Genomic DNA, 26,457 nt, shown 5'->3' with positions numbered 1-26,457 from the left:
GACGCAAAAGTCGGAAAAAACTAAAGTAATAAAAAGACGTGAGACGAGAAGAAAATTCTTAGTCCTCTACTTCATCTACCATCAACAGCTTAAAAATCTGCCGAAATAAAGCTTGTGCAAGCTCGTGGCAAAGTTCTTCATTGTAACAGCGGCCGTTGATCAGTTGAGAGCTTCTAACTAGCTTTCAATTTTTCTGGTAAGTACGTTTTCCCTTTCTTTCGGAAAAAAGTCGAAGTATTTTTCAATGCCATCGATTTCAGCATTTTGTGTGATTTAATGTTTTTCTTTTTGTTGATTCATGATTAGGAAATTCAATTTACTGGAAGTTTTTTTTTTCTCTTCAAGGAAAGCTGATAAATTAGACTTCCTTAATGATAATGGTTAATTATTTTATTAAATAAACCGTAGAGAGACGAGAAATGACAGCATTTAACGACGGTAACGAGAATCAGCATTTCAACAAAAGAAATGCTGATTTAATAACCCTTAATTTTTGATGTAATACCGAGTTTCATTTAGAGTTAAAATATAATTAAATCGGTATTATTTTTATTTTAATTTGACCATTAGACTTAGTAGGTACCTACTTACCTTAAGTTGACATTATCTTAGTTAGAGTACCTACTAAAAATTGTTCAGATTATCAATGTATCACTTTGTGCAAATGACATCTCTACTAACAACGTATTTCTGTGGGTAGGTATTTTGTGTTTCGATCAAACTCATTTCCTGCGGAAGTTAAGTTCATTTTCCATTTTTGGATAGTTAACTATAACGACTTGAAGTTCAAGTTGGCTTAATTTTTTCTAAAGGAAAACGGGGAATACAAACTTCAATATAATATTCCCACTTTTAGGTACTTGTGTACAGTAAGGTAATGGGCTGATTTTTACTATTTTCTACCAAATTATTGTTTATTTTTATAATTATTCTGAATAAATAGATCTTGGGTAAAGTAAGTACTCTGTTTCTTTTTCCTTCTCTCTGTCTCTCTCTCTTTCTCTTTCTCTCTCTCTCCCTCTCTCTCTTCGGCTGAAAACCGAAATCAGATTGCGTGTCTTCCATAGATCCGACGAAAAATGTCTCCCCAGTAGTCCCCACAATAATCACAAATTGATTCCGTGACTGGCTGTTGCGGGGCCCACTCAGCCTCGGGAGGAAAATGAGTAGCTATGACATATAAATGCGCATAGCGACCGGTACCAGCATGGTAGGTAAACATTGGGCTTTAGGATTATTGAGATATTGGGAAAATCCTACAATGCTGCAGTGAGCACCAAAGTTATGACAATAACACAAAGAAACTGCATTTACATTTACATAAGACCTTAAAAGTCTGTGAGAAGGATTTACCTGTTGCTTACCTACCGCAAATACCAGACATTTTCTTCCATTGATTAATTTATAATTAATTATTAATCGGATTAGTTATCAATCAAAATTAATTTCTACATGGTTATTAAAAGTTCATTATTTTTCCCGCAATGTCACCCTTCTTGCTGAGCATCTGGGGCCTTTCGAATTGAAGAATGAAGATTATTTATTTCAAGGAAAAGAAAAGACTTAACGTCATCCTTACGTCATGCTTCATAGGATGAGAAGATTATCCGAGAAAAATTCGAGTCCTTAACTCTTTAATCCTTTACACATTCGTTTGTCTTATTTTCTCTTTCGTTTTGATTTTCCTTCTGAAAATAGAAGTGTTTTATTTGATCGAACGAAGGAAAGTCTAAATTTTAACTTGACTTTTTGTTCATTTGACCAACAGCCAAAACTAATGGCAAAATGGGACTTTCCAGTCATAAACTACAATATAAATAAGGTAAATTAGTTTGTCTAGGAATTTGTTACGCGATATAGCTGTCGAACGATTACCTGCTTTTTTAGGGGGGATATTTATAGGGCACCCGAGGTTTTGACAGGCAATAGACAAGTATGTACAGGCATTGCAGTTTGTAAAGTCTTGAGTAATCATGGCAATGCCATCAGACCTGATGGAATATATTATTAGTTTTATGAACAAGTTTTATCTTATCTAAGCCTTATTTCACGAGGGAAATGTTGTGAAATGCAGTAGGCTCATTACAGTATGCAAAGATAGAGTTTTCTCTTACTGCATTTGGATAGGTAATCTTTTAGAGACGTAGACAATAACTTAGGCCAGCCACTCACTATGAAGTAGACCTGACAGGTCCGCCCGTCAGGTCTACCTGATAGTGATTGGCTGGCCTTAGATGTTCTCACTCCGGTAGTCCGGTTGAAATAATTTTCAAGAAACTTTCTATCTTTCTATATAAGGTTTATATTTAGGAATTTGTATTGATTTTAAGTACTACGAGTATGTACGAGTAATTTACTGTGAAAATGCCTTATGAGTTTATAATTTTGTACCGTGCCTACTTACGTACTAATGCATAACCTACTTATTTGAATAAATCCAAGTCTCTTGCATAAATCAAATGTGACATCACTTTACATCACGTGAAATTCATAGTGAAATTTACATTTTCGTACCCACCATTGTGGATACTACAGCCTAATACTGTTGTACGTACTATACAGGCTAGCACTGTTAGAGGGTATTGGGCTATCATTTGAAATCAATTGTTTGTTCATGACAATCTAGGTAACAATGTAGGTAGGTAGGTACAATGTATAGGTACTTATACATTGTGTATTGAGATTCCTGGATATCATATATCTACACACAGTTGAAGCATTAATTTCCAATGATATAGTTTGATAGTGTACCTACCTAATGAGAAAATAGAATAAAAATAATATACCCTGTTTATACTGCCAGAAAGAGACTGAAAAGTTCCTTTCGTAGGTTCGTATTAAGCTTAACTCATCTGTAGGGCTGTTTACCCTTATAGTAGCTACCTAGGTAAACTGGGAAAAGTACTTTCAAAAATTTGAGATCCCGTTCCACCTTAACGAAAATTTAAGATTCCGTTAAGCCTCAACTTCCATATTGTTCCAATATTGAAAGCTAATATTCATAGTTCTGGTAGGTACTTACCCATCAGGATATTTAATTAAACGTTACAAGCTTGGTATATTGGGAGTATACTTCATTTTACCTATCGGTTGAACCTGGAAATTTTTTTTTTGATTATGACCAAGGTTCATACCCCATTTTACGAGCAATGAATACGTCCCATATGGTAGTAAAGTTGCCCTTTTGAGAACTTGAGTTTGTAAAAGAGAATATCTATAGAACTTTAATACCGACTCGGTTGATCAGTTGTAAATTGGACTCGTAAGAGTAGAATAGAATAGAAATCTCCAGAAAACAACATCACATTAGGGAACCCCTGCTCCATCTTCCAAGTTTAAACTTCTGGTCTTGTAACGGCTCCCTCGCAGCCTAAGGGACACTGCCCGTATTATCGCTATTACCTTTTTTACTTTCTTTTTTTCTTGAATAATGTTATTTTGTAGATTATTTATATATACATCTTCTTTTCTCTCACAAATTCAGTCTATCCATTGTGGCTTACGTTAATACTGATAAACTTTCGAGATTTTCTCAATAATAGTTTATTAATTCTGCAACTTTTTCTCATCCTTCTCCTGCATTTCTCGATTCTCAACTTATAAATACCGCTCTTTTGACGAAACAAAAGAAACAAATTGCACCGCCCGAAATAAACATCGAAGGAATTTATTAGCAACTTTCTCATTTAAAATTTTAAGCTTGTTTAATGTTAGATACCGTGTCTTATAGAATATCAGCGTTCGTTCTTCTTTTCAAGGCAAAGCGTGAGATAGAAGTATTTAAGGAATCTAAGGGGAAATCACAGTTTTTCAAATATGTAGGTACATTCACAATCCAGAAATCTCAAAAAGCTTCATGTCATAGCTTTCAGAATCAAATTTAAAACCTAAAAGAGGTTGAAAGCCCTAAAGTAAATAAATAAACGTAAAAAAAAAAACTTAAAATAATGGAGTCTACATTTTTTTCAATACATTTACGACCCTGTACGTCAAATATAATCCATATAAAAGTTGCATTATTATGAGTCGGAAACTTTTTGGAAATAAAATATTCCCTTAAATTACTTGAACTAATGTTCATTATTAACACATATAGGTACATACGAGAGTATGATAACGTGGGTAAGAGAAAAGCGTGACTCAGGCATATGGTATACACCAAATCAATGCCATCGAAATATTTGTTCCCAATTTACACTTCGACGGTGGAAAATTTCCCATTGTGGTTTAGGTGTAAAATATGTACTGCACAATGCAACCGTCCGAGTACGAGTATTTATAGAAAAACATCCAAATTATTTTTGTTTAGTCTGAACCTAAATTTACGACCTCGAAGTTTGAAAATCAATTTTGACTTTCTATTTTATTTTATATTTGGAACTAGAAATCTTTCGGAAAACTTGTAGGAAAGGGGTTTAAAATAAGAAGGAGTGAAAATTTAATTTGGTTCAAAATTTTACCATTTCCCCCCTTTTCTACTAACATGACAAGCTTCCAGCCTCCTTTTATTTTTGGGACACTTTAAGAATATTTTCGAAGGAAAATTTCACTGATGAAATTTTCACTGCTTCCCGTTCACCCCTTTATTTTCAGATTACGTGTTATTTTTAAAAATTCCCCTAAAACAATGTGAGCTTCCTTACGTCATAATGTTTGGACCTTTGAAATTTCTTTTCATATTCGATGAGGGAGGAAAAAAGTCTCAACTAATTTGTTGCCTTTTACAATATCACATAAAAAGATCCAAGAAAAAGAAGAAGAAGAAGAAGAAGAAGAAGAAGAAAAGGAATAATAAGAAAAACAAGAACATGCAACCATGAATGAAAAGATAATTTTAGCAGGTTTACTTTCAGATTACCATACCTATAAATACACCATATTAGCCAGTCCCTTCATGTCTCTTTAAAGACAGGTAAATTATAAAAATAAGACTCTTTATTGGTTATGATCATGTACAAAATACAATAATAAAATTACAAACAAAGGACGAAATTATTGTCAGAGGCAATCTCCACCCTTCAACCCTGGAAATTAAATTGGCTACTGCCTTGCCGTTAACACCAGGTAGTCTGCCCCGAAGAGAACTGAAAGGGCTAAATCTTACTCACGTCATCCCTATCACGTCGCATGCCCTGTCACTCCTTGCAATTGACACATCAACGCAATAATTGTTTTCCTAGCTATTGGTTCGTTCCATGTTTTCTTATTGCTCTGCTATCCCACGCATATGAGACGCAATAAGTCACACACATCGTCAATAAAGGGGGAATGTCAATGTTAGGTAATGTATTTTAAGAAAGGTGTTGTATATGTTTCGTTAACTGATGAGGAATAACAAGTCTGAAACAGCTGTCCTAGTCATTTAAACAACGGAGAAGTTCATCTGTCTAGAAAAGATGCTGAGGTTAAGAATCACCTTGATAAAATTCAACATATCGAGAACGAATCAGTCTACAAGTGCACAACAATCAGTAAATTACTGAAAGCTAAATCAATTTTTGGTATATTTAGATCGTAGCCTCGTATGTTATCTTTTCTTTCCTCAATTTCAGATATGAAATACTCGTAGGACAATTTGACTGTCTAACACATTTCCTACTTCTCTCAACTTACGACGAACGGTCGGCCTTTGTTTGTCTTCCCGATATCCCATATCCGTGTTTTTCTATCCCTAAGTTACTTTCGACTGTTTTCCTTGTAATTCTCACCTCTCTTTCCTACACTTCTCATTTATTTATTTTTTGTATTTATTAACTTTTGGATGGGAACATTCTTTCCGTATTGTTTTGGACTTTTAAGAGGTCTATATTCGGGTAGGAACTGACAGAAATTAATTAACTCAAACTTCAATGAGTAGGTGGTGTCCCAGAAAGGTCAAACTTTAGAAAGAAATATTATTCCTGAAATAAGCACAGCAGCATTCTTTCTGAAGCCACAATTTATTGAATAAATAGATAGGTACCTCGAAAGTTAGAGTTACCCTTTTTTGCACGGGGAATTTTTTCATTTGCCCTATTTGCGTAATTTTTAATTTTAAGTATCTAATTTGCATCATCTGCTTCTCAACAGACATTTCCCTACTCCAAAGTTTTTCAACTTTCTTTTGTTTCGATTCATAATTTTACAGCTACTTACTAGCTCTTTTCTGATATACCTACAGGGTATGTTTTAAAAGAAGGTTGATGTTATACTGATTGTGTAAATATTTTTGACGAACACTTTGGTAATGTAGTTGGTCTTTTGTCTATGTTGTAGGCGCTATCTAATAAGAGTTCATTTTTAGTTGAAGTTCGTTATTTTTATAATGTTGCACAGGTGTCTATTTTATGTAACTTATCTCTACTATTCTTCGGAAGGACTCTGCTTTCAGTTCATGATCAATATCATGACTATGATAAGAAGTATCATACTGGTGAGACCAAGACTTTTTGCTCTACAACTAGGTATTTGCTTTTCGGACCCTTAAAAAAATTAATTTACCACGTTACTTACCTCCCACCAGTATTTTTACTCTTTACCTAACCCTCGTCTAATTCCATTGTTTTCCTTTTCTTTTTCCGAAAATTATATCTTTGTTTTTCTTTCACTTTTCATATTTCCAAATACCAAATAGGTACATCTTGTTATTTGTACAAAGTATAACATAATCTTGTAATCTTCTACACATAAACGAATTTATTTCTTTTATTTGTGAGAGAAATATGGAAACACTACAACTAGTTTTGCTGTGAGAAAACTCCCCAGCCGTTAACGTGATGAGATAATGCAACATTTACTCTCAAATGTCTGCTGACAGAATGGACTTAACGTGTTATGAAATATGTAGGACACATACTAATGTATGGGTTGCATGAAAGGGGAAGCTAAGAGAGTATAAGTAACAAGAAACGCACAAAGGAAATTGAATAAACAACCATAGGAAAAGAAATAACTAAATGCACTTGGAAATATTGGGGCGCTAAAATACTAATATATCTAGAAATGAAATGCTCCTCTATTTTTCTAGATGACTGAATGCATTCTACACTTTTCGGTTACGAGTTACTACATTCGGGGACCTCTCAATTTCAAAAGTTTTCCTACTGAAGTTCAAGTACGTAGGTAGCAATAGTGTAACCAATACTGCAATATATTGCATTACAATTTCCCCACTCACTTGGGATAACAAGAAGATACTAACTCTAGAACTTGAGTGAGTGTCCCTCCTCAGGGATTTCCAGTACTCTTATGTACATTACTGACCACGATAGAATTCTAAATTTAGATAACAACATTTTTACCTTTTTTCATTCACGTTTAAGGGGTATAAAATGACAACATAAATTCAATAGAATAAAATAAAAATTCTCGAAAAAAGGGAGATGACATCAGGTGAAACAAATATCCTCTTTTTTTCCAAATTCGGGTCCACCTGACTGGATAATGGAAGAGTTTTATTTTGGGGCTTTGGATAGCCTCCTTTAGGGTCCTTCGATTTCCTATTAGCCATTAAATTGTTAGCACGTACCTATACGTTTCATCATTCTTCTTCACCCTTTTCTACATTTTCCCCTCCAGTGCCCCTTTCTTCACCTATTCTCCTACTTGTGTGATTCCAAGTCTAAATTTGAATTTATTATTGAGTGTCTTTTTATGCTGTGGGTGAGTTGTATATTTTTTTGTCCAGTCTATCAGTAACATCTGTTTGGCCAATCCAAAATGATAATATGAGTGTTCCCTAGATCCAAGTTTACGAGTTTTTGAGTTACTAAGTCAACATAGGTGTCTTTATCTCTAAGAAGACCGACAAGAAATGGTGATACTTTTCTGAGGAAAAAGCATTGGAACGGGAAGTTATTAACAGGAAAAATATACGTCCCAAAAGAAGGGACGCATGGCACGGATCTTTTTAGAAAGCGAAATTTTTCAAATCACGTACTCTTATCTTTCCTGCAGGGCTTTTAGGAAATCGGTTTTAAAGGATTTTCAACAAAAAAGCAATTATAAGTTGGAATTTTTCAGTGTCATGTAAGTCGGATTGGGTTAAGAGTTAAAGCATTAAACCATGGAATATTGTCATAATTATTGTGTTTAAAGTAAGGGTAGGTCAGAGGTGGAAGGGTTCATAATTTGTTTCAATACATACTTAAATAATTTAGGTATAGGCACGGAAAATCCTCATAATTTAAATGTCATACATAAAAGTTGGGAGTTCGATTCAGTGGGAGTTCGATTTTCAAATCGGCAATAAGACCTACATTCTGAAGTTAATGACCAGTATCAAGATCATTGCAGGGTTGCAACCCTTTTGTGCGGACCTTGACCTATGACGGTCATAATAATATAAGAAAGGAATTTGAGCTTGTAGGTGGTAAAGAGCTTTCGCACTCTACGCCTCCGCAATATTTTTTGCTTCGTTGAGTTGCTTACCTAGTCTAAGAAACAGAGATCTCCCCAGACACTACAAAAACAAAACATCGGAAACAAGAAACAAAATTCGCATTGTGCTCCTTTCGCCCAAAAGCTAGTAAATAAAAGCGGAAGTTTTTTCTTGTGCTTCGGAGAACAAAACGATTATGTTATTTTCGCTTTCAAATACCCACCACTTTGTTTACCATTAAAAAAAGTTTTTAATACTTTGAGGAAAAGAACATAAATGGCTATCATTTCATTTTGGACTGGGAGTAAAATCAACAAGACAGAACAAAAGGACACTAGGGATAATCCCTGTTGCATTGAGACTTTCTCGAAGAAGTTTTAAAATAAATATTTATTTTCTTTCATTGCTCTTAACTTTTCTCATTTCTCCAATCTCCATCGTTATAACGTATTCAATCTTATTCCCCTTCCTCATGTGGTATTTGATTTCAGTTGGAATGTCTTTGGAGGGACTTTATTAATTTAAGATTTCTGAAGGAAAACGAACTATCCCCGGAAGATGACATTGACCATTGAAGGAATAAATATACCTAGTTTAACATTTTCAAGACAATGATATTGACCGATTTCTCAGGCAAAAGATTCTGAAATATATCATCAGCAAAATGCAATTTGAGTTCATCCACGAATAAAATGCTCATTTTGGCCCTCACAGGAGAATATTCATTTACACTCTCTGCTTTCTCTGTTTACAGACTCATCTCTGGAGGTCATCTTCAAGGTCACCCCCGGTTCTCTACCCTCCACACCCAAAACACAAGATGAAGTGGTTACAACCCCTCGTCCTCTTCCTCATGGTCACCCTCTTCATGAAGAAATCCCTGGCCATGCCACCTCTCCAATGCACACCGGGGTTTGTAGACCAGATCCCGTTCAAAATCCGAAAAATCTGCGTGGCATTGTCAACAATCTACGAGCTGTCTAACGCCATGGAGTCTTATATCGACGACAATGGGAGCATGGATCAGTGTAAGTTGGAAAGAGTGTTTCACCGCCGTTTTTATTTCGTAGCAATGAAACAACGGCTACATTAGGCGCATGTGGCCTGTGTCGTAGCATGCCCATCCCGTAGTATGCCCCTCATCAGATGGGTGAGAAGGAGAAGAGACACGATAATTCCCATTTAGAGTCAACACGAGAACACCAGAAAGCAATCCTTTGTTGCTGTTGGATTTAGCTCAAGCCGGGGGGTTTGTCTCCAACCAGGTTTAGCTGCCTCGTCCTGAACTTGGATGTGCGATCAACCATCGTAAGGACTTGGGCTTGTTCTTTTGTTGAAGCCATTTGAATCCTTTTTAAACTGTTAGCTATAGCTAGGTTGGTTAGGGATATGCTGATCTCCCTTTTTAATGTCCCCTAGCCAGACTGCTGATTGAAAAGAAAGGCACGTCTACCCAATTAGGGCTTGATGAATGGTCTGTTTCTAGAACACGTTATCCTTTGGATAACAAGTGAGTAAAGCAGTTTCATATTTAACCTTTTGGTAAAAGAAAGTCTTTCCCTTTAACCTTTGGATAAAACATCCATGTGAGCACTAGAGCCCAGAAACTTACTGTCTATAGATTCTTGATTCCTCTGACAACAATACCTGACCAAAAACTTTATAAATTCTATAGGAAATATAAATTCAGCAGTGGGTAGGTATTACTCCAAATGTATAAGATTCTTTCAACTGTGTATAGCGCTTGTGTTTTCCGTCTTTCCTATGTTTTATTTAACTTTTGTCAGTGACACTTCAGTTAGAATTTAGGAAAGAGAGAAAGTCGTGTACCTGTGTCATTTATCTTTGTAATACATTTGTCTTGCTTTCAAGACGAAAACAGAGGTTGTGCTTGGAGTCTCAATGAGATGTATTGAGACATTGGGAAACAGAGTACCGAGTAATAATCGGAGATTGAGTAGCCAAATATCCAACCTTCTACAGGAATAGAATATACTCGTATCTTATTTACCCTGCTCGCATGAGACTAAAAAGTCCCTTTACCCCTCGTCTCGGGTATTGCTTGTAAGATGGGGCATTGCTAGCGCCATTAACGAATTGATTTACTTCTTTGGTACTCTTGTGTTAGCCTAGCATTTAAATAGAATTCTCTTTCTATCACTCGTCACAATAAGCAATAAGTCTGACTTTCATGAATTTCAATAAAGAGAATAGATTACAGTCCATCACAGTTTTTTTTAGACATTTATTCATACAATTTAACAGGAGTTTTGACAGTAAAGTCCTGTCTCCCTCACAGTTCAATTTACTGAAACTTTTACGCATTCTTGTATGCCCACAGTTGTGAACCCAGAGATCAATCAGCTCATGGAGAATGGAGTCAAGAGACAAGACATGGATCATGTATTCTTGAGGTTTGGTAAACGACGGCGTTAAACGACTACCAAACGGAGCCGTCTAAAATCAAAATCTACCATAGCGTTAAGTTGATACCGTTAAGTTTAATTTTAAAACCCCTAGCAATAAGACTCTCGATTTAGATGGACGCTAATATTTTCTGCATAAACTCACACTTGCACAACTTGTACGTAGAAACTTTGTTTTATTTGTGTTTGGAAAAGTATAATCTTTGAAAATATCAAACTAACGTTGGCAAAATAATACCTCTGATGACAGTATTAGACACTTTCATGAGATCTCGAACATGCATCAATTTTAAAGATTTCATTTAAAATCTTCCAGCTGGGCAAGTCTTGCCTTCTTTCCCTCATGATATCCTTTTCATAGTTTTTCCTTTCCGATTCTCACATTTTTTTATTTCATTATTTATTCATTTTTCAAGACTTTCTCTTCACTTATTTCCTTTCCAACTCTTTTAATTTGCTATTGTGTTTCTCTTTCAGAAAGTCTTTTTCTTTTGTTCTTTTAATTTCAAGTGTTTGTATTCAGTTATTTAACACCCACATGTTTTTCGTTCTTTACTTGTTCTTTATGCACGTTGGATATTATTAGGTATCTTTTTTACTTCTATACCCACTTACATTCCGTAGAAAATGAAATTGAAAGCCTATTGTCCACTCCGAAACCTTAACTTTCTTTGTGATTGAAGTCAAAAGCTTAAGTTTCTACACAAGGTTTATTGTTTTTGGTAATGTTTGTCTAGTGTTCAGTATACTCGTTTCAAGCATCAAGCACCTAGTTTGGATATTTACTCTTACTACCAGCCTTCAAAGGACACATGAAACCAAATTTTGGTTATTGATTATGCACCTAAATATTTGAGGATGTGGGTTAACATGAGTCATGGTCACTACTTTTTAATATTAGTGCCAAAAGGCCGAATAAGTATACTATTTACCATCTCGTAAAAAATATAAATTTATTTCAAACTAAAATAATTTATTATTTAAGGTAGATGTACTTAGGGACATACGAAAAAATATTCTATTTTACCTCTTTGTATCTCCCTGATATGCATATTATAAATGATTGTATTGTAATTAAAAGGAAAAATAAATGATTATTTTTCTTATAATATCAACTATTTGACTCTGTTTTTTTTTTTTTTTTTTTTTTTTTCAAAAAAGGTACGGAAAAATTACCTCTGACGGATGGGTATCTATAGATTTATATACGTATATTAGGTAGAAAGAATTTTTTTCATTATAGATGAAAATAATCCAAGTTACGCCTTCAATGTAAATATAGGCTATTTATATTTGCAGATATTTATAGGAAAATCATTAAGAAAAGAGCATTAGAAAATACAACAAGTGACACTGAATTTCCCCTTCGGAAACATGAAACCCTACAAGTTACAGGGTGTTTTGTGTTGTCAAAGGGAAAATCCATCGGCCAAAGGGGTATCACGGTTTTGCGATTTTTAGTGGAGACGTATTTTCAAGTTTTGTTTTCCCCACGGGAAGAGTCTTTACTTCTTCTTGGTGATTCAGATTACAGATTGTAAAGTAGACGGAGATAGTACAGCAACTGCGGATACTTCTAATGGATAAAACAATGAAATCTATAATACCTCCTTGGAAGAAGTTCGAGCTCTCAAAAATCAAGAGCGAACGATACCGGATTCAATTACCGTTAAATGTTTGCCACTAGACAAAAAGCAAGAACGGAAAGCGTCTTTTTCTTCTTACGAAAAAATGGACGTCTATGATGCTAAATGCATTCCAATTTAAAACCAGCTTTTGGACTTTCCCTAGAGTCGGGACAGTGGTGAGGCCAAATACCGACTGTGGCCATGGAGTAAGTTGTGACCAAAGTTGACCACCCAGGTCCTTAACGCTCAACTTCACCAAGGCCAGCCATTCACGCTCAGACGGTCTGACAGACCCAGGTCTGATCGTGAGTGGCCGGCATGATTTGTCATAAAGTCGTGACGGCTTACTTTTACTGTAAACGAACCCTTTTGATGAAAATTGACATTATCGGGTGTGAAAACGAACTTTCGATCTGTTCGTTCGATTATGAACACCAGCCTATTGTTTTCCAGGCTTTCCTTTCCCCTTTCTTCTATCGCTCTGAACCCCTTCTTTTTGTTTTTTACTTTTTCAATTTCCTTTCGTTCTTTTTCAAATCATTTTCCTTTTAATTTATTTTTCTTGATTACTTTCACAATAAGAACGAAAGAAAACGGTTGGTTCCTTCTTTTCTTCTTGAGGAAGACTTTTGCGATAAGAGTTCATCATAAGAGAATTCATAAGAGTTGTTACTTTTATTGTTATAATTTACTTATAATTTTATTGTTATAATTTATTGTATTCATATACTCTTTATAATATGCTTATAGGTTTGCGTACAGTCCACTTAGGTATAACTGTAAAACCGAGTAGTTATTATTCAATTCATTAGTTATTACTTTCCTTATTCATAATAATGAAAACGAAGGATACGAGTGTGTACCTTTATATAAACCCCTCTTTATTATCATAATCATCTCACAAGTTGTATCTTTTTATTGCTAACTACCTTATAGCAACTGCGTGGCTATGCGAATTCCTTTCGCTTTGCGAACGATTTTTTAGCATAATGCGTTGATCCAATTACCAATTGGTATATCAGTGACAGGAATATCAATGTATATTATTGCGAAATATTATTATTATTATTACACAATTGGATCAAACTTTATTCAATTTACAGATGGTAACAAAAAGTATATACATATAAATACAAATAAAGTTTGATCAAGGGTGGGGTTAATGCCTATGGCATTCTCTACCACCCCACACTACCACAAATATGTTGAATCGCCTCCTTTCTTTTGGAATGCCAGCACAAATCAACATCGTCTGTGTCCATTTTCAAAAGAAAACCCCCTCCACAAAACATTCCGACTTCTAATTATAAGACTGCAGGTCAAAAGGTTCAAATCTTTTGTGCCTCTGGAAAATATTTTTTAAATACATTTTTAAAAGGTCTAAAAATCCTTAGGGATCAGATGAATAGGCAGAGAAAGTTCTTACGTAATATAAGATTTGACCCATGTGGATTCTAACAAATGCATGTCAAGAATGCATCCCATTTAAATTATTTTCATAGTTTGATAGAGGAAAGCCAAATGGAAGCAAAGATGCTGAATCTGAATATCTACTTACCTTGTTTGTTTTTTTTTTTTTTTTTTTTTTCCGGAGGTTTCTCCTGTTCATGTCTACAAATAGCAAAACAAAATTCAAGAATAATTTAATAAATATATGGTCGAATATTTTCATGAAAATAATAACGATTTGGGGAAAGTTTAATAAACAAAAAAGAGATGGGAGGAGATGAACAAAATTGTGTTCTCCTATGCTCACGAATTACATTTCAAAAATCAGTGAAAATGGCAAAGTTTGAGCAGTCAAACACTCAAACACAATTCTGATACAAAAAAGGATTAACAAGTTGATTTCAAAAAGTGTGTGCTGTTCTTCCTCTTATCCTACTCTCTCTGGAAACAAAATAATCCTCTTAGGAAGACCTGTCAAGGGCTGTCGAAAATATCCGAAATCTGCTTTTGGAATGGAATAAATATTAGGACACTCGTGTAGGGTAGATCCTTGAGGTAAACACAGGGTATGAACACGTAGACATGTCTAAAAGCAATAAAAACCCATAATAATATTTATTTTCCGAATAAAAAATAAAATCACTCATTCTATTACTTGGATTTGATATTCGACATGTTTGGAATAACATGGAAGAAGGTTATCAAAAGGCAGAATATAAGAAAAGTCCGACCTAATGAGAGATGGGCCAGATGGAAAAAGGTAGGGAGAAAGGGATAATAGTGAGTGGTATGAGAAGAAGATGAAATCATTCATATGGACTGTTCCTGTTTTATTTCATACAAATTGGGCTCATGAATAGGCAGAGATTTCTGTTTTCTGTTTGGACTTCAAAATCTACGTTCAGCAATACTTGAGAACTCTTAACAGGGATATTATTATAACTTGAAATTTTGTATTCAACTTTTATGAAATTGAACTATTATTATGATATTTATTTCTAAAAATATGATAGGTACCTTTCCAAACATATGAGAGATATATTCATTTCCAAATATAGTTTTTACTTTCCTTATCCTATAGGAAGGAAAGTAAAAACTAAATTTGAGTACAAGTAGTCCACAATACCACAATGTTTTGTTAGTGAACGCGTATTTTTATTTTAGCTTTGGTTCTTTTCCCGATAGTAGATGACAAGCACTTGTCATAATCAGAGACAATTATGTGTATATACTACAGGTGTAAGGCTATTAACATTCCCAGTTTGCCATAGAGCCGTTCTAGACCTTTCAGTTCAAGTGGTCCAGTTGGACCAAGCATTAGGTACAAAAACTTATTGAAAAGACCCATCGAAATATAAAAGGTGTTTCCGTAGACTATGTGTGGACACACCTTTACCTACAGGTAAATACTTCGGCAATCAGAAAAAAAAATATACTTATTATGCTGGGAAATATTGAGTCAAGTGAAGCTAATTACTCTTCTTTTCTTAGTGCTAATTTAGTACTTGAGTTGGTACCCCGTTTTCACAAACGTAACGGTTACAAATAAGGTTTTGGAAAGGCCTTTTTTTTCCGAGTACGGAAAGGTTATGTAAATGACAGTTGTGTGTTTCAAGGGATTGAGAGAATACATTGACTCTAGAGTTCAAATGACAGGAAATCAAATTGATGACCGCTCTAGAATAAATTGAACTGTTCTTCTTTATACAGGGTGTATACGTAAAACTTTTTTTAGGAGCGTCTGCTCCTAAAAGCTGTGGACACAACTCTATTAAGGTGTGCTGTCCACACATAGTCGACCCCGTCGATCGACGAGATGAAAAGGTGAATCAATATCTTCGAGGCAGTGTACGGTTTCACTGGACGTTGATCGAAGGCGTTGACTGTGTTTGGTGTGTTCTTTAGAGAGCTATTTCTCTAAATCCATGACGTAGTAGATAAGTTGATTTAGATTATTTAGACTCCTCACGAATCAAACTAGTTTCTTGATATCTATATCTTCAATAATCTATCTTCAATAAAGACTTTATTATTATCGATGGAATTGTCCTAAAAATTGGTTGCTATATTCGTCATGAATGGTCCTTTCAACCTCCTATGTAAATCAATAGTCAATTACCTAATTTGGTTTTATAGGTACCTAGGTAGTTCCCTCTTTGTGTTAAATACCTACTGTAGAGCGGGATCAGAGTTATAATTTATGAAGAATATACCTGTTGTTCATTTTTGATTGAAAAAGGATTTTGGATACGTGCACATTGCATACCTATTTAAATAATTAACAGGGGTAAACAAAAGGGAGAGTATTTTCATTCCACGATTGCATTAAGTTGCTGATAGACTGATAACTTAATAAGCCATTGTCAGAGAGTTGGAAATATCTTTCTATAACTTTGGGAAAATCTTTAAAGACAGGCTTTCAAATTTTAAAGGGCTTATAAAGTAAATGTGTCCTTACTTAGTCTAAATGGGCTTTAGTTTGATTGGGTTTTCATTGTGTTATACCTACATTATTCTTCCTTTCGTGCATTTCCTTAATTTTATTTAGGTACCAAAGTCTCTTGAAAGAAATATTTAAGCTTGAAGATCGTATGAGGGAATTCTGATGAAATCAAGAAAAGATATCACCAAGATGATTGAGATTTTAGATTACCTATATTTTCTGAAATATGTAAAACATTTTCATGGTTAACTTAGGTAATTTATTAATTCGGTTTATATTGACTAATTGTGAACTAAGCACACAGAAGGTTGACTTATTTGGAATCAGCACGCATCTTATTCCTCTTGAAGTTAAAACGGCAATTCCAACATGAAGGTATTATATATCTCACACCACTATAACCAGACAGAAAGAGCTCCTCAACTCCCTAATTAACACTTTGGTCGGAAAACATCTCACATTGTGAATAACTTTTGCTGCCTTTCTTACCCAACGAGTCCCCCGCTAATCTTTATTGTAAACAAAAATGTGCTTTTCTGCAAAGCAGGAATTACTCAACACAGCAATTGTTATACTTAGGTTTTCAAGAAAAGAGAAAAGATATGTCCAAGACAGGATGACAGATAACTTTGTCTCACCTGATATATCAGATTTAAATGTCGAAATGTCACACAAGATTTAAATTTTCCATTAATAAAAACAATCTGCTAAAAACATTTTTGAAAGCAACCCCATGGCTAACAAATTCATCATATTTCATACATACGATAGGAAATAGATCAGCATGCATTACAAGACCTGCGGACGAATGCATTCTCATTCATTGACCCCAGAAATATAACTGGACTTGTCATTCAAGACTTGCTGATTGCTGAAGGAAGTGTGCTACTACAAGGTGTATTGTTGCATACCTCAGCTGAATGCTGACTCAGGTGATAGTTCAGGTTCTGAATTAAACACAAGTACAGTACTGTAGGTAGCTACTTTGGTGATGCCTTTTGTAGGTTTTCGAGCGACTTCGGCTGAAATCTAAGGTCCTGAGAAAAGAGATATCTTCTCGAGCTTTTTCAAAATTTTAGCAGTAAATTATAGTGGCCCAAAAGTACTTACCTCAAACCTCGAACGACGGACACTTTTGACCTGCATCGTAAGGCGAATCCCTTTGCAAAGTTTGAGCGACCTGAGCCGAAAGGTAAAGTATTGAGAAACACGGCTTAGTTTAGAGAGGTAGGTAACTAAAGTACCTAATCAATTGTATAGTAAGTAGAGAGATGTACACAACTAGAGTAAATACAGTAGGTAATATAAATCCATTTGAAAAAAAAAGAAAAAAAAAACACACACATACACACACAGTTGCTGTGTATACATATTTGGATATATCCACTTAGATATAAAGTACCTCTACATTATAGAGGGGATACTCTCTTTCCTGTATGTTCATTATGAGTCTCTAATTCTGTCCCAAAAAGCAAACATACGGAAAATGTAAAAGATATGTTTGTTTTTCATAATAAAATTTTCGTGTTTTGTAAAAATGAAAGTGAAGGGGATAAAATAACAATCATGATTATCTTTTCACACATTTCAAATGTTTTTTGGATGAAAATTTCCACGGATATGTAAATTTACGAATTCACTCACATCTCTCCATTGTCTTTGGAGAGTGGAAATATCTCTTTTCATAGTCCAGCTCATGATGATTTCAACCGGCGAAATTTTCTATTTTATGACTAATAATTTCTATATTACTAGGAGATATAAGTGGGCGAAGTATGAAATACAATTGAAGAAAAAATGTCTTGTCATGACCGGGAATTGAACCATTGCATGGTTTCCTACTAAGTCCACTAACCCCAAGGTGGTGGGTCAACGATGTACGTGTTAACTTTTATTGCAGCAAGATTTTCTGGTCACCAAATTTGTCACTCGAAGTGCTGACGTTTGAACTTCCACGTCTTCACGAGTCAGCATTTCCCTGAAAACAACCAAATAACCACGATGCTATGAGAAATACAAGTCGATTCGATTCTTCCTTTTGATGATTGGTATGTCAAACTTTTTTTTTTTGTACCACAAAGGAAAATGTATCTGGTAAAATATGTATATTCCTTTGTCGATAGCTCGCTTTCTACAAAACGTTCGTCATGCCATAACAAACAGGCAGAACATTGTAATTCTATCTTTTAGAATCTAGAGATTAGATTAGAGAGTATTCACAAGGCCCTTTGGATAGTAAAATAGATGATACTCTAAATTCTAGATCTCAATCGTAACCAGTTATATATTAACCTTTTGCGGACAGATTCATGTGTCACATGAAATCATGGTTCCGCCATTATGGTAGGAGAAATATAACTTAAATCTGGCGATACGGTAGGATTCATGTCCAGCATGAAGCTACAGATTTACTCGCTACGGTCGGCTTGATTTTTACAGATAGGAGGCGTTACGGTAGGACGTGCCTAGGAACTTGTGTATCTTTTGCTCCTTTCAAATGCAGACTGAAAAGCCGGTGTTTGTTTATTATGATTCAAAAGCATTCGGAATTATAGTCCGAAGATTTCCGAAGAAGACAAAAAAAAAACAGATGTTTCTATCTCAACTAGGAAAAAAAAAAGAAAATAAATTAAAAGCGAGGGAACAATTTCATGTGTGACATGAAGCCTACCACAAATCGCTTTTCGGAGGTTTCATGTCTCACATGAATCCTACCGTATTTGAAAAAAATGTTTTGCTTACGTCTGACTGTAACAACAACGCTTGAGTTTCATGTGGGACATGAATCCTACCGTAAGAGCGATTCTGGTGAAATTGATTCTGTACGCAAAAGGTTGATTAGAGGAGAAAAGAAGCATTCTCTTACCTAGAGAGAGCTATCAAAGCGTCGAGAATATTGTCACCAGATTTTGAGCTGGTCTCCATGAAGATTGCGCCATATTGCTGAGCCAACTTTTCGCCCACTTCTCTGTCGATACATTTGACCCCCTTAGCTTGGGCGTCAGCTCTCAGATCTACTTTGTTGGCGCAGATCACAATGGGAATGGAGTTCTCCGTTACCTCCTGGAGAAAGGAGGGAAACATAACTGGTGTTAACCTTATTGTAAAAGTTACAAGATTTTGTAGATGATAATTATCGAAGCTGTCTGGAAAATTTGAGTGAAATGTGGCTAAAGGTAAAGTCGTGAGAAGCGCTAGTTCCTTTTGAACATTTTCCCTGTATAGCCCCAAGTAGTGGAATTTTGGTCCGGAATAACGGCGGAACCGTATCTTCTGGAAACAGTACCCAAGGATATTTTTGATCTACATGATTTATCGAATCTCTGTGCCAAGTTCGAGTGACTTTGGCTGAAATTGCCGATTGAGCTCCTAAATTGGCAATTAAAAAAATTGATTTCATAAATACTGCCCAAATTAAGCTTCATTTCCTTTCTCCAACCTCCCCTTACCTCGACTGCTTCCACCCAATTCTTGACACTGTTGAAGGACCTCTCATTGGTGACGTCATAAAGTAACATGACTCCATCAGCTCTCCGGAAGTAGTTCTTGGTCATAGAACGAAATCTCTCTTGTCCTGCTGTGTCCCAAAGTTGTAAAGCCACATTGCGCTCATCCACGCGAATCGTTTTCATTTGGAAGTCAACACCTACGATCGAGAAAGGACCACGATTAAATTACTTCGCTTAGAAAGTAAACATTGAAGGTGGAAATCACCAATATTTTTTCAGCCCTTAGAACGTCTGTTAAGCTCCATTTGTTTTCTATAGGCTTAACAGGGCTGTTAAGGGCTGAAAAGTAGGTTGCAGAAACCCACCTTGAGCATTTTTTTTTTAAAGGGGGTTTAAGGGAATTTTCAGCCCTACCTCAGCAGGATACATAGGTACCTATTATAACGTGAGAATAAAATCTGATTTTCCAGACGAAATAAGCTTGAAATCAAATATGATTTAAAATATTTGACTGTCTGACCTGGTTAAGGACGAGCCAATTAAACATGACCGATCATCATCCCGGTGTATGACAGAAAAAAAGAGATATCTTTTCTTTATTCTGCCATCACCATTCGGCTACAGCTGAAGGCACTACAAAAACAACAACAATAAAATGTCATTTTCCCGATGAAACTAAGCAAAAAATCAAATAATTATGATTAAAAATATGCATTTGACTATCTTACCCAACGTGGATCCCAACTTGTTGAGAAAGACCTCCTTGCTGAATCTATAGATGAAGCAACTCTTCCCCACTGCGGCGTCCCCCGCGAACACAATCTTGAAAGCTCTGTCCGGTTCTCCAGTGGGCTCCAGAGAGTTGCTCAAACTAAGGAGAGGAGTAGATTGGGAGTCACTCTTATTGGAGTGTTGCCGACGAAGTTCTGGATAGTCCTGAGCAGAGATAGACAGCCAAATTATGAAAGAACCACAGAATTGATCAGAGTAAAACCACTAGAACTGGGTTTCACCAACCTACTTTAACCCTTAAGAGCCTGTTAGCTTAACAGCCCTCTCTCTCTCAAGAATATAGAATAAGATTTAACAGCCCTGTGAGGGCTATACAAATCGAACGGAACTTAACAGGCCTTGTAGGGACTGAAAAAATATTGGTGAAATCCACAGTTGGGCTGGGGTGGTTTTGAGTCATTGAGTGTTGTAATCTTCTAATGTTCCCAAAGTTTGAGATACAGAGTCTCCATAGACAGTTCTCAAATGTTAAGGAAATGCGTTTGATAGGTTGATTTTGGGAAAACTTGAACATTTACGACCGATTAACAAAAGTAAAAAAAAAAAAACACACAGCCCCCAAAAAATAGGTCGAGATAAGATCGTTAACTTACTCTCTTGTTGTAATCGTACTCGGAGAGTGATGACATGTTTTCCTCGTTATTGGATTTGTAATCACTGCTACAATCCATACAGTCGCGCATGGTGGATCTACCACTATCTAGAATAGAATACACAGAACACGCATAGATCATTATGAAATGGATTTGTCAGGCCCAGATGAGCATTAGTAAGATTTAAAACCAGGGTTTCTTGGAAATAATAAAAATTGTTGGAAAATCCAAGATTACCTACTCGGACATTTGGCACGGTCTTCGAAAACAAACCTCCCCTTGAAAAGTTCACATTTTTAGTATGTTTTGACCGTGTTGCTTTTAAATTCATTAATATGGAACACATACCGATGTTTCCTTTCTCAGAGAATTGGAACCACTAAACTCCAGCCTGGCTGGAATTCTGAATGTGAGTGTGCATAATTTAGAAGAAATTACAGAGCTCAGATTACTCCAATTAGAAATGAAAATTAACATCTGAATGCATTATTTTATTGTTATTTGTCTGTAATAAAATAAGGATCACAATGTTTACTTTGTCTAATTTGAGAAAATTTTAAACTATTTATTTTTCAAGTTTGGGGAACATTTAGTTGAGAAACTTTGTCCCTTATTTATAAATTTAATAGATTTTTAAGACTAATTTTTACGTGAGATGCTCCGTTATTAGTTATTAGAGAACACTCACATTATTGGAACCTGTGCTCTTACCAGGGATTTTACAAATATTTAGGGATAAAGTCCCTGATATTGTACTTAGAACTTTCTGAACTTTGCTTTCAGGCGTGAGTGGGAGTGCTATGTGCTATAATCTTGTATATTGGGGTCACTGACCTTTTTAATATCTTTTGTTTCCTCTTTGCCTAGCTCTACCAGGGGCCTTTAATGGAAATCACGTAGGTAATACCTACAATAATGAAGGATTGAAAAATCTGGAAATACATATTCAAAAACTTACCAACTATTTATTTTTCAATCGGATACCAAACTACATTTCCCAATAGCATTGCACGTAACTTACATTTACTCGTATGTATCTAAACGTTTGTATGCATTTTGGTTTTATACAAACCGAACTTTTGTCTACTTTCACTCACCAATATCTTCCATAAGCCTCTGAATAGCAAACTGTTTATCACTCCCTTGATCCAGTTCCAAGTAGTCTCCTACCTCAGAGGTTGCCCTACTTGGGCCTCGGGATTGTATTCGACTGAAAAATAATGATAATATATAAATATTATGTTAAATAATAAAACAATAAAATGAGCCAGCACCTATGTAGGTATCTTTCAAATTGTTGCCTATCTTCGGGCTAAGGTCTGTATGATTGTCTATGATTAGTAGCACAAATTTTCCAATTGCTTACCATTTGGGATTGATATATTTAGTTTCTACTTCTGAATTAGAACTTTCCACACTACAGCAACAAGGAGTCGGAGGCCTCGACTTGTTAGAGACATCCACAATACTGAGTAAGCTGTCATTGGTGTCCTGTAACTTCTTGTTGGTCTCGCTGAAATCATGGAGAACGTTCTTGATGGCTACTGATACCTACTTTTAAACCAAACTTTTAACAGGAATATAAATGCAAGTAGAAGAAGAAGAAGGAGAAGGAGGAGGAGAAAAAGAAGAAGTTAGTATTCAGGGAATTTCAAGGAACAAAGGGGAGAAAGTTAACAGATATTTGTTTTTAGACAGCTATGTTCAGACAAATCTATGACAGTTTCATTCAAATTAATAATTGCTTGTTTTCTAGGTTCATATAAAGTTTACCACTTACTGTAAAAGTTGTAATTGCTTCTGTACATGATCTGTTTTGCCGATGTATTGCATCAGGGTTGTCTGCTGGCTGAAAAGGTAAGGAGTTTATGAAGAGTAAATATGTCACGCAACATAAAGGATTGTTATTTGGCCGTGGTCAACCAAAAAAGAATTGGCCAAGTAAGACTATCAAAGGTAATTTTTTCTCAACTTTTTAGTTCTATAGAATCTACGCTACTGAAAATATAAGTATAGGTAAAGTTTACCTATACTTATATTTTCTAGGAAGAAAAAAAGTGGTGCCCGTGGACAATAAAACTAATTCCATTGTCTTCATTATAAAACGTAAACCCCAGAGATCTTTCCCATAAAGATCGCTATCAGTTTCATTCAACTCTCGTGTAAAAGCTACAATTTTAATCGCTCAAACTGTTCTTTTTTTCGCTAGGTGCCTTTTGTATCTGTACTCAAATGTTTCTTACTTTCTTGTCCTAGATCTTCTTCGTCATTTTAAAATAGCTAATAACATATTCAGGTAACTTGATCATTGCTTTTTTGTTCATTCTCTCTTTCAGAACTTTAAATATACATATCTCATTACGGTCATACTAACTGATTCAGCTCTTGGCATTTCCCTTCATACTCAGATTTCAGTTGGGCCATTTCAGCATGGACTAGATCCAAGTTGTTTTTGGTTTTCTCGAGTGTTATTTTGAGCTCTTCATTTTCAAAGGAGAAGTTGTGGTCGGAGGTGGGGTCTTGTTGCTTTTCGATTTTCTTTTCTTTGAGGACGTTATTGACCTGGGAATCACACACGGGAAAGTCAGAATTGAGATATGAACGTATGGGTACGTTCTTCAACAGCTTGTTGCAAATAACAAATAAGGCTAACTTGACTTATGAATCTAGGTTAGCCTATAAGTACAGTACCAACACTTTATCACCTTTTGAAAGAGATTTAGATGTGCTTGAAGTTCTTGAGTTTCGTGCTCCATTTTTCTCATCAAGATGGCTTTCTCTTGTTCATATTTGGCCCTCGCCTCCTCCTTTGCCTGAGTTACAACCTTTGCCACTTGCACATCCAGTTCTTCTTCTAAGCCTTTGAGACGCTCCAAATGGACCTCTCTTTCTCTGGAAAATAAACAAAGTGAGTTCATGTTACAGAATACAAATTTCAGAATGTATTTTCGGTGAAAATAATGCAAAATTTGTGGCTAAGTGGCACTGTATGGTCTGCGTAAACAAAAAGTTTTTGCGTGTCATGTCCATCCACACATAATGAACAGCCTACTATAAACTTTGACATTGGAGCCCAGACATTGTTTCTCGATGTCCAGGGTATTTAAAAATCTCAATCCTTCCAACACCGTGAGCTGTATTCCATTCCTATCTCACGGACCGCGGAAAGCAAGTATTATTAATTGCGGATATGATGTGGGACCTTTTGAACTTTCTAGTTCAATACGATCGAACTGACTTAGAATTCCTATTGAGATTTGTGTAAACTTTACAATACCTGTTGAACATTTCCTCCAACTTCTCATTGTCCTCATGAAGTCTCTTCACGTCGTCCAACAGAGAGCTAAGGGCGCCTTCAAAATGAGTGACGATTTCCGGGCAGTTGGAACTGGTGCGGAGTTCATGATAGAGATCGGCAAGTTTCTTGCCACTGAAAACAAAAAGCTGAATCTTTGAAACGAATTGAATTTGACAACTCAATGGATAAAATCATGGAAACAAGTCGTTTTAGATATAACATCAAGGCAGTTTCGTTACATACCTACTTTCGTATTTAGTACCTACATGAGTAAAAGAACAATGTGCTCCCACTTGCCTCACAAGAGACACAAGTTATCTACGTTGGTTAAACCATGATGACGTAATCCGTCAAATCTAAACAATGTCTGAAGGGTATGAATACGTAATTGCACACCAAATCACTTTATTTCCCAGTGGGTAGTCCTCCAACCCACTGTTAGATATGAGTAGACCCTGAAAAAATTTTGTCACCTGGTCAAATAAACAGATTTCCTGGGTACATATAATCAAATTCTCTCAATAATTAATTTAAATGAACCAGATTGAGTCATTGGCCATTGTGCTCCCATGTAGCCTCCCATACCTATTTTAGGCACAGGTATGATCGCAAAGAGTTCTTTCATAGCACCATAAGGTAGGACAAAATCACTCACCTGGTATTGAGAAACTTATGCACATTGGCTTCTCCAATCCCCGCCAACAGAAGAGACCAAGCATTCTGCACATCGGAATTTCGTCTCTCAGGCCCCTCACTCGACATGGCTCCGGCATTTACGTTCGATTTCAGTCGCCGTGCATCCGAGTTCAAAAATTCTCGGAATCCGTACGCAAAATCTTCCAGGCTGACCTTTCCGTCTCCATCGTGGTCCAGATCGGCAAAAATCGCATCGGAATCGGTCGGCTGGATGTCGAAACCGGTACAGAGCTCTCGAAACTCCTCCGGTCCTATTTGACCCGTTCCCTTTTTGTCGCAAGTTTTGAAAAGCTCTTCCAATTGTAGGTCGGACATTGTGGGTGGCTCGGGAACCCGTCTGGAATATTTAACGTGGGCCATTTGTCTTCGGACCAAACCACGAAGCATATTGGATTGCTTTGATCTATGAAATCCCTCAAAATCTTCCTTTTTACATGTTTTTTTTCTCTATAGGTTTACTCAGGAACTTTCCATTATAGCAACTAATACCAATACACTCCCCGAGAAATGAAGCAAAGAGCCAATGGTAATGAACCTAACTACCTATAATTTTTTTTTCTTTGACGTTTAGGTACTTATTATTATTTATTATCTACAGAAATAGCATTAGAAGAGTTATTACCTGTTTTCAGAGCATCACGCAATCACTCGTTATGATGAAAATCCCATCTTCTCACAAAGTTGGCCTTTGTCCTTGTACTGTTGTAATATTTGCCTTTATTTAGATTTCTGTTACTCGATCAAATTGGCAACTGGAAAGATTGGCGGAAGTGAAAACTGCCATCTCATCGATTATATCAAGTACCTATTTGTACAAATGAAAGTAAATTCAAGGTTGAAGGATCCAAACTAATCCAGGTGATTTAATCAGAACTGAAAACTTCTCTCAGAAAAAATTCCAACTGACCTACAACACCTTCAGAAAGTTCACAAAACCACTGTTCATTCAACCGATAAATCTGAAGGAATTATTCGCGATTAAAACCCCATTTTTAATTGCTCCCAAAAACTGAAACCTGGTGGAAATTTTCACATAACCCCTAGCTACGTGTAATGCATACTAAATTGAGGTATGCTTCGCTATGCGTCATAATCGCAGCCTGTGTGTTTGTCTGCTTGTCATTGGGATCGTGATCACCAGATGTTTTTATCGTTTTTTGTCACCAAGGGAAAATGTGGTCCCAGTTAACCTAGGCAGCGTGGAAAACAGAAAACACAGGGATATTTCATAGGTACCATTATACCTATAGGTATATTGATATATTGGATCTGAATATAGCATAAACTGATGTATTTTCAATGCCATTATCTTCATCTCTGATTT

General features: G+C 35.8%; 2 protein-coding genes across 3 annotated transcripts; one reads left to right on the top strand and one right to left on the bottom strand.

Annotated features, from left to right (window-relative positions):
* The first annotated feature begins 34 nt into the window (after positions 1-34).
* Positions 35-11,879, top strand: LOC103511006 (myosuppressin). Its single transcript, XM_008476043.3, has 3 exons — positions 35-196; positions 9,114-9,387; positions 10,701-11,879. The coding sequence occupies exons 2-3, from the start codon at positions 9,180-9,182 to the stop codon at positions 10,793-10,795; spliced, it is 303 nt and encodes a 100-aa protein (XP_008474265.1). The 5' UTR covers positions 35-196; positions 9,114-9,179; the 3' UTR covers positions 10,796-11,879.
* Positions 11,880-17,782: 5,903 nt separating this feature from the next.
* On the bottom strand, positions 17,783-26,198 carry LOC103509459 (ras and EF-hand domain-containing protein-like). Of its 2 annotated transcripts, none has more exons than XM_008475050.3 (13): positions 25,756-26,198; positions 25,093-25,470; positions 24,417-24,569; positions 23,845-24,031; positions 23,544-23,701; positions 22,920-22,988; positions 22,506-22,652; positions 22,237-22,349; positions 21,140-21,246; positions 20,483-20,690; positions 19,755-19,951; positions 19,172-19,368; positions 17,783-18,283 (listed from the first exon to the last, which is right to left on the bottom strand). In XM_008475050.3, the coding sequence occupies exons 2-13, from the start codon at positions 25,446-25,448 to the stop codon at positions 18,190-18,192; spliced, it is 1,986 nt and encodes a 661-aa protein (XP_008473272.1). In that variant the 5' UTR covers positions 25,449-25,470; positions 25,756-26,198; the 3' UTR covers positions 17,783-18,189. The 2 variants fall into 2 exon arrangements, with proteins under 2 accessions (XP_008473272.1, XP_008472624.1); XM_008474402.3 differs by having other exon boundaries at positions 17,784-18,283; positions 23,514-23,701.
* Positions 26,199-26,457: the final 259 nt, after the last annotated feature.

The sequence above is a fragment of the Diaphorina citri genome, unplaced genomic scaffold (genome assembly GCF_000475195.1).
Source record: "Diaphorina citri unplaced genomic scaffold, Diaci psyllid genome assembly version 1.1 scaffold1, whole genome shotgun sequence".
Lineage (NCBI taxonomy): Eukaryota > Metazoa > Arthropoda > Insecta > Hemiptera > Psyllidae > Diaphorina > Diaphorina citri.
This window is presented reverse-complemented; position numbering and strand designations above follow the sequence as displayed.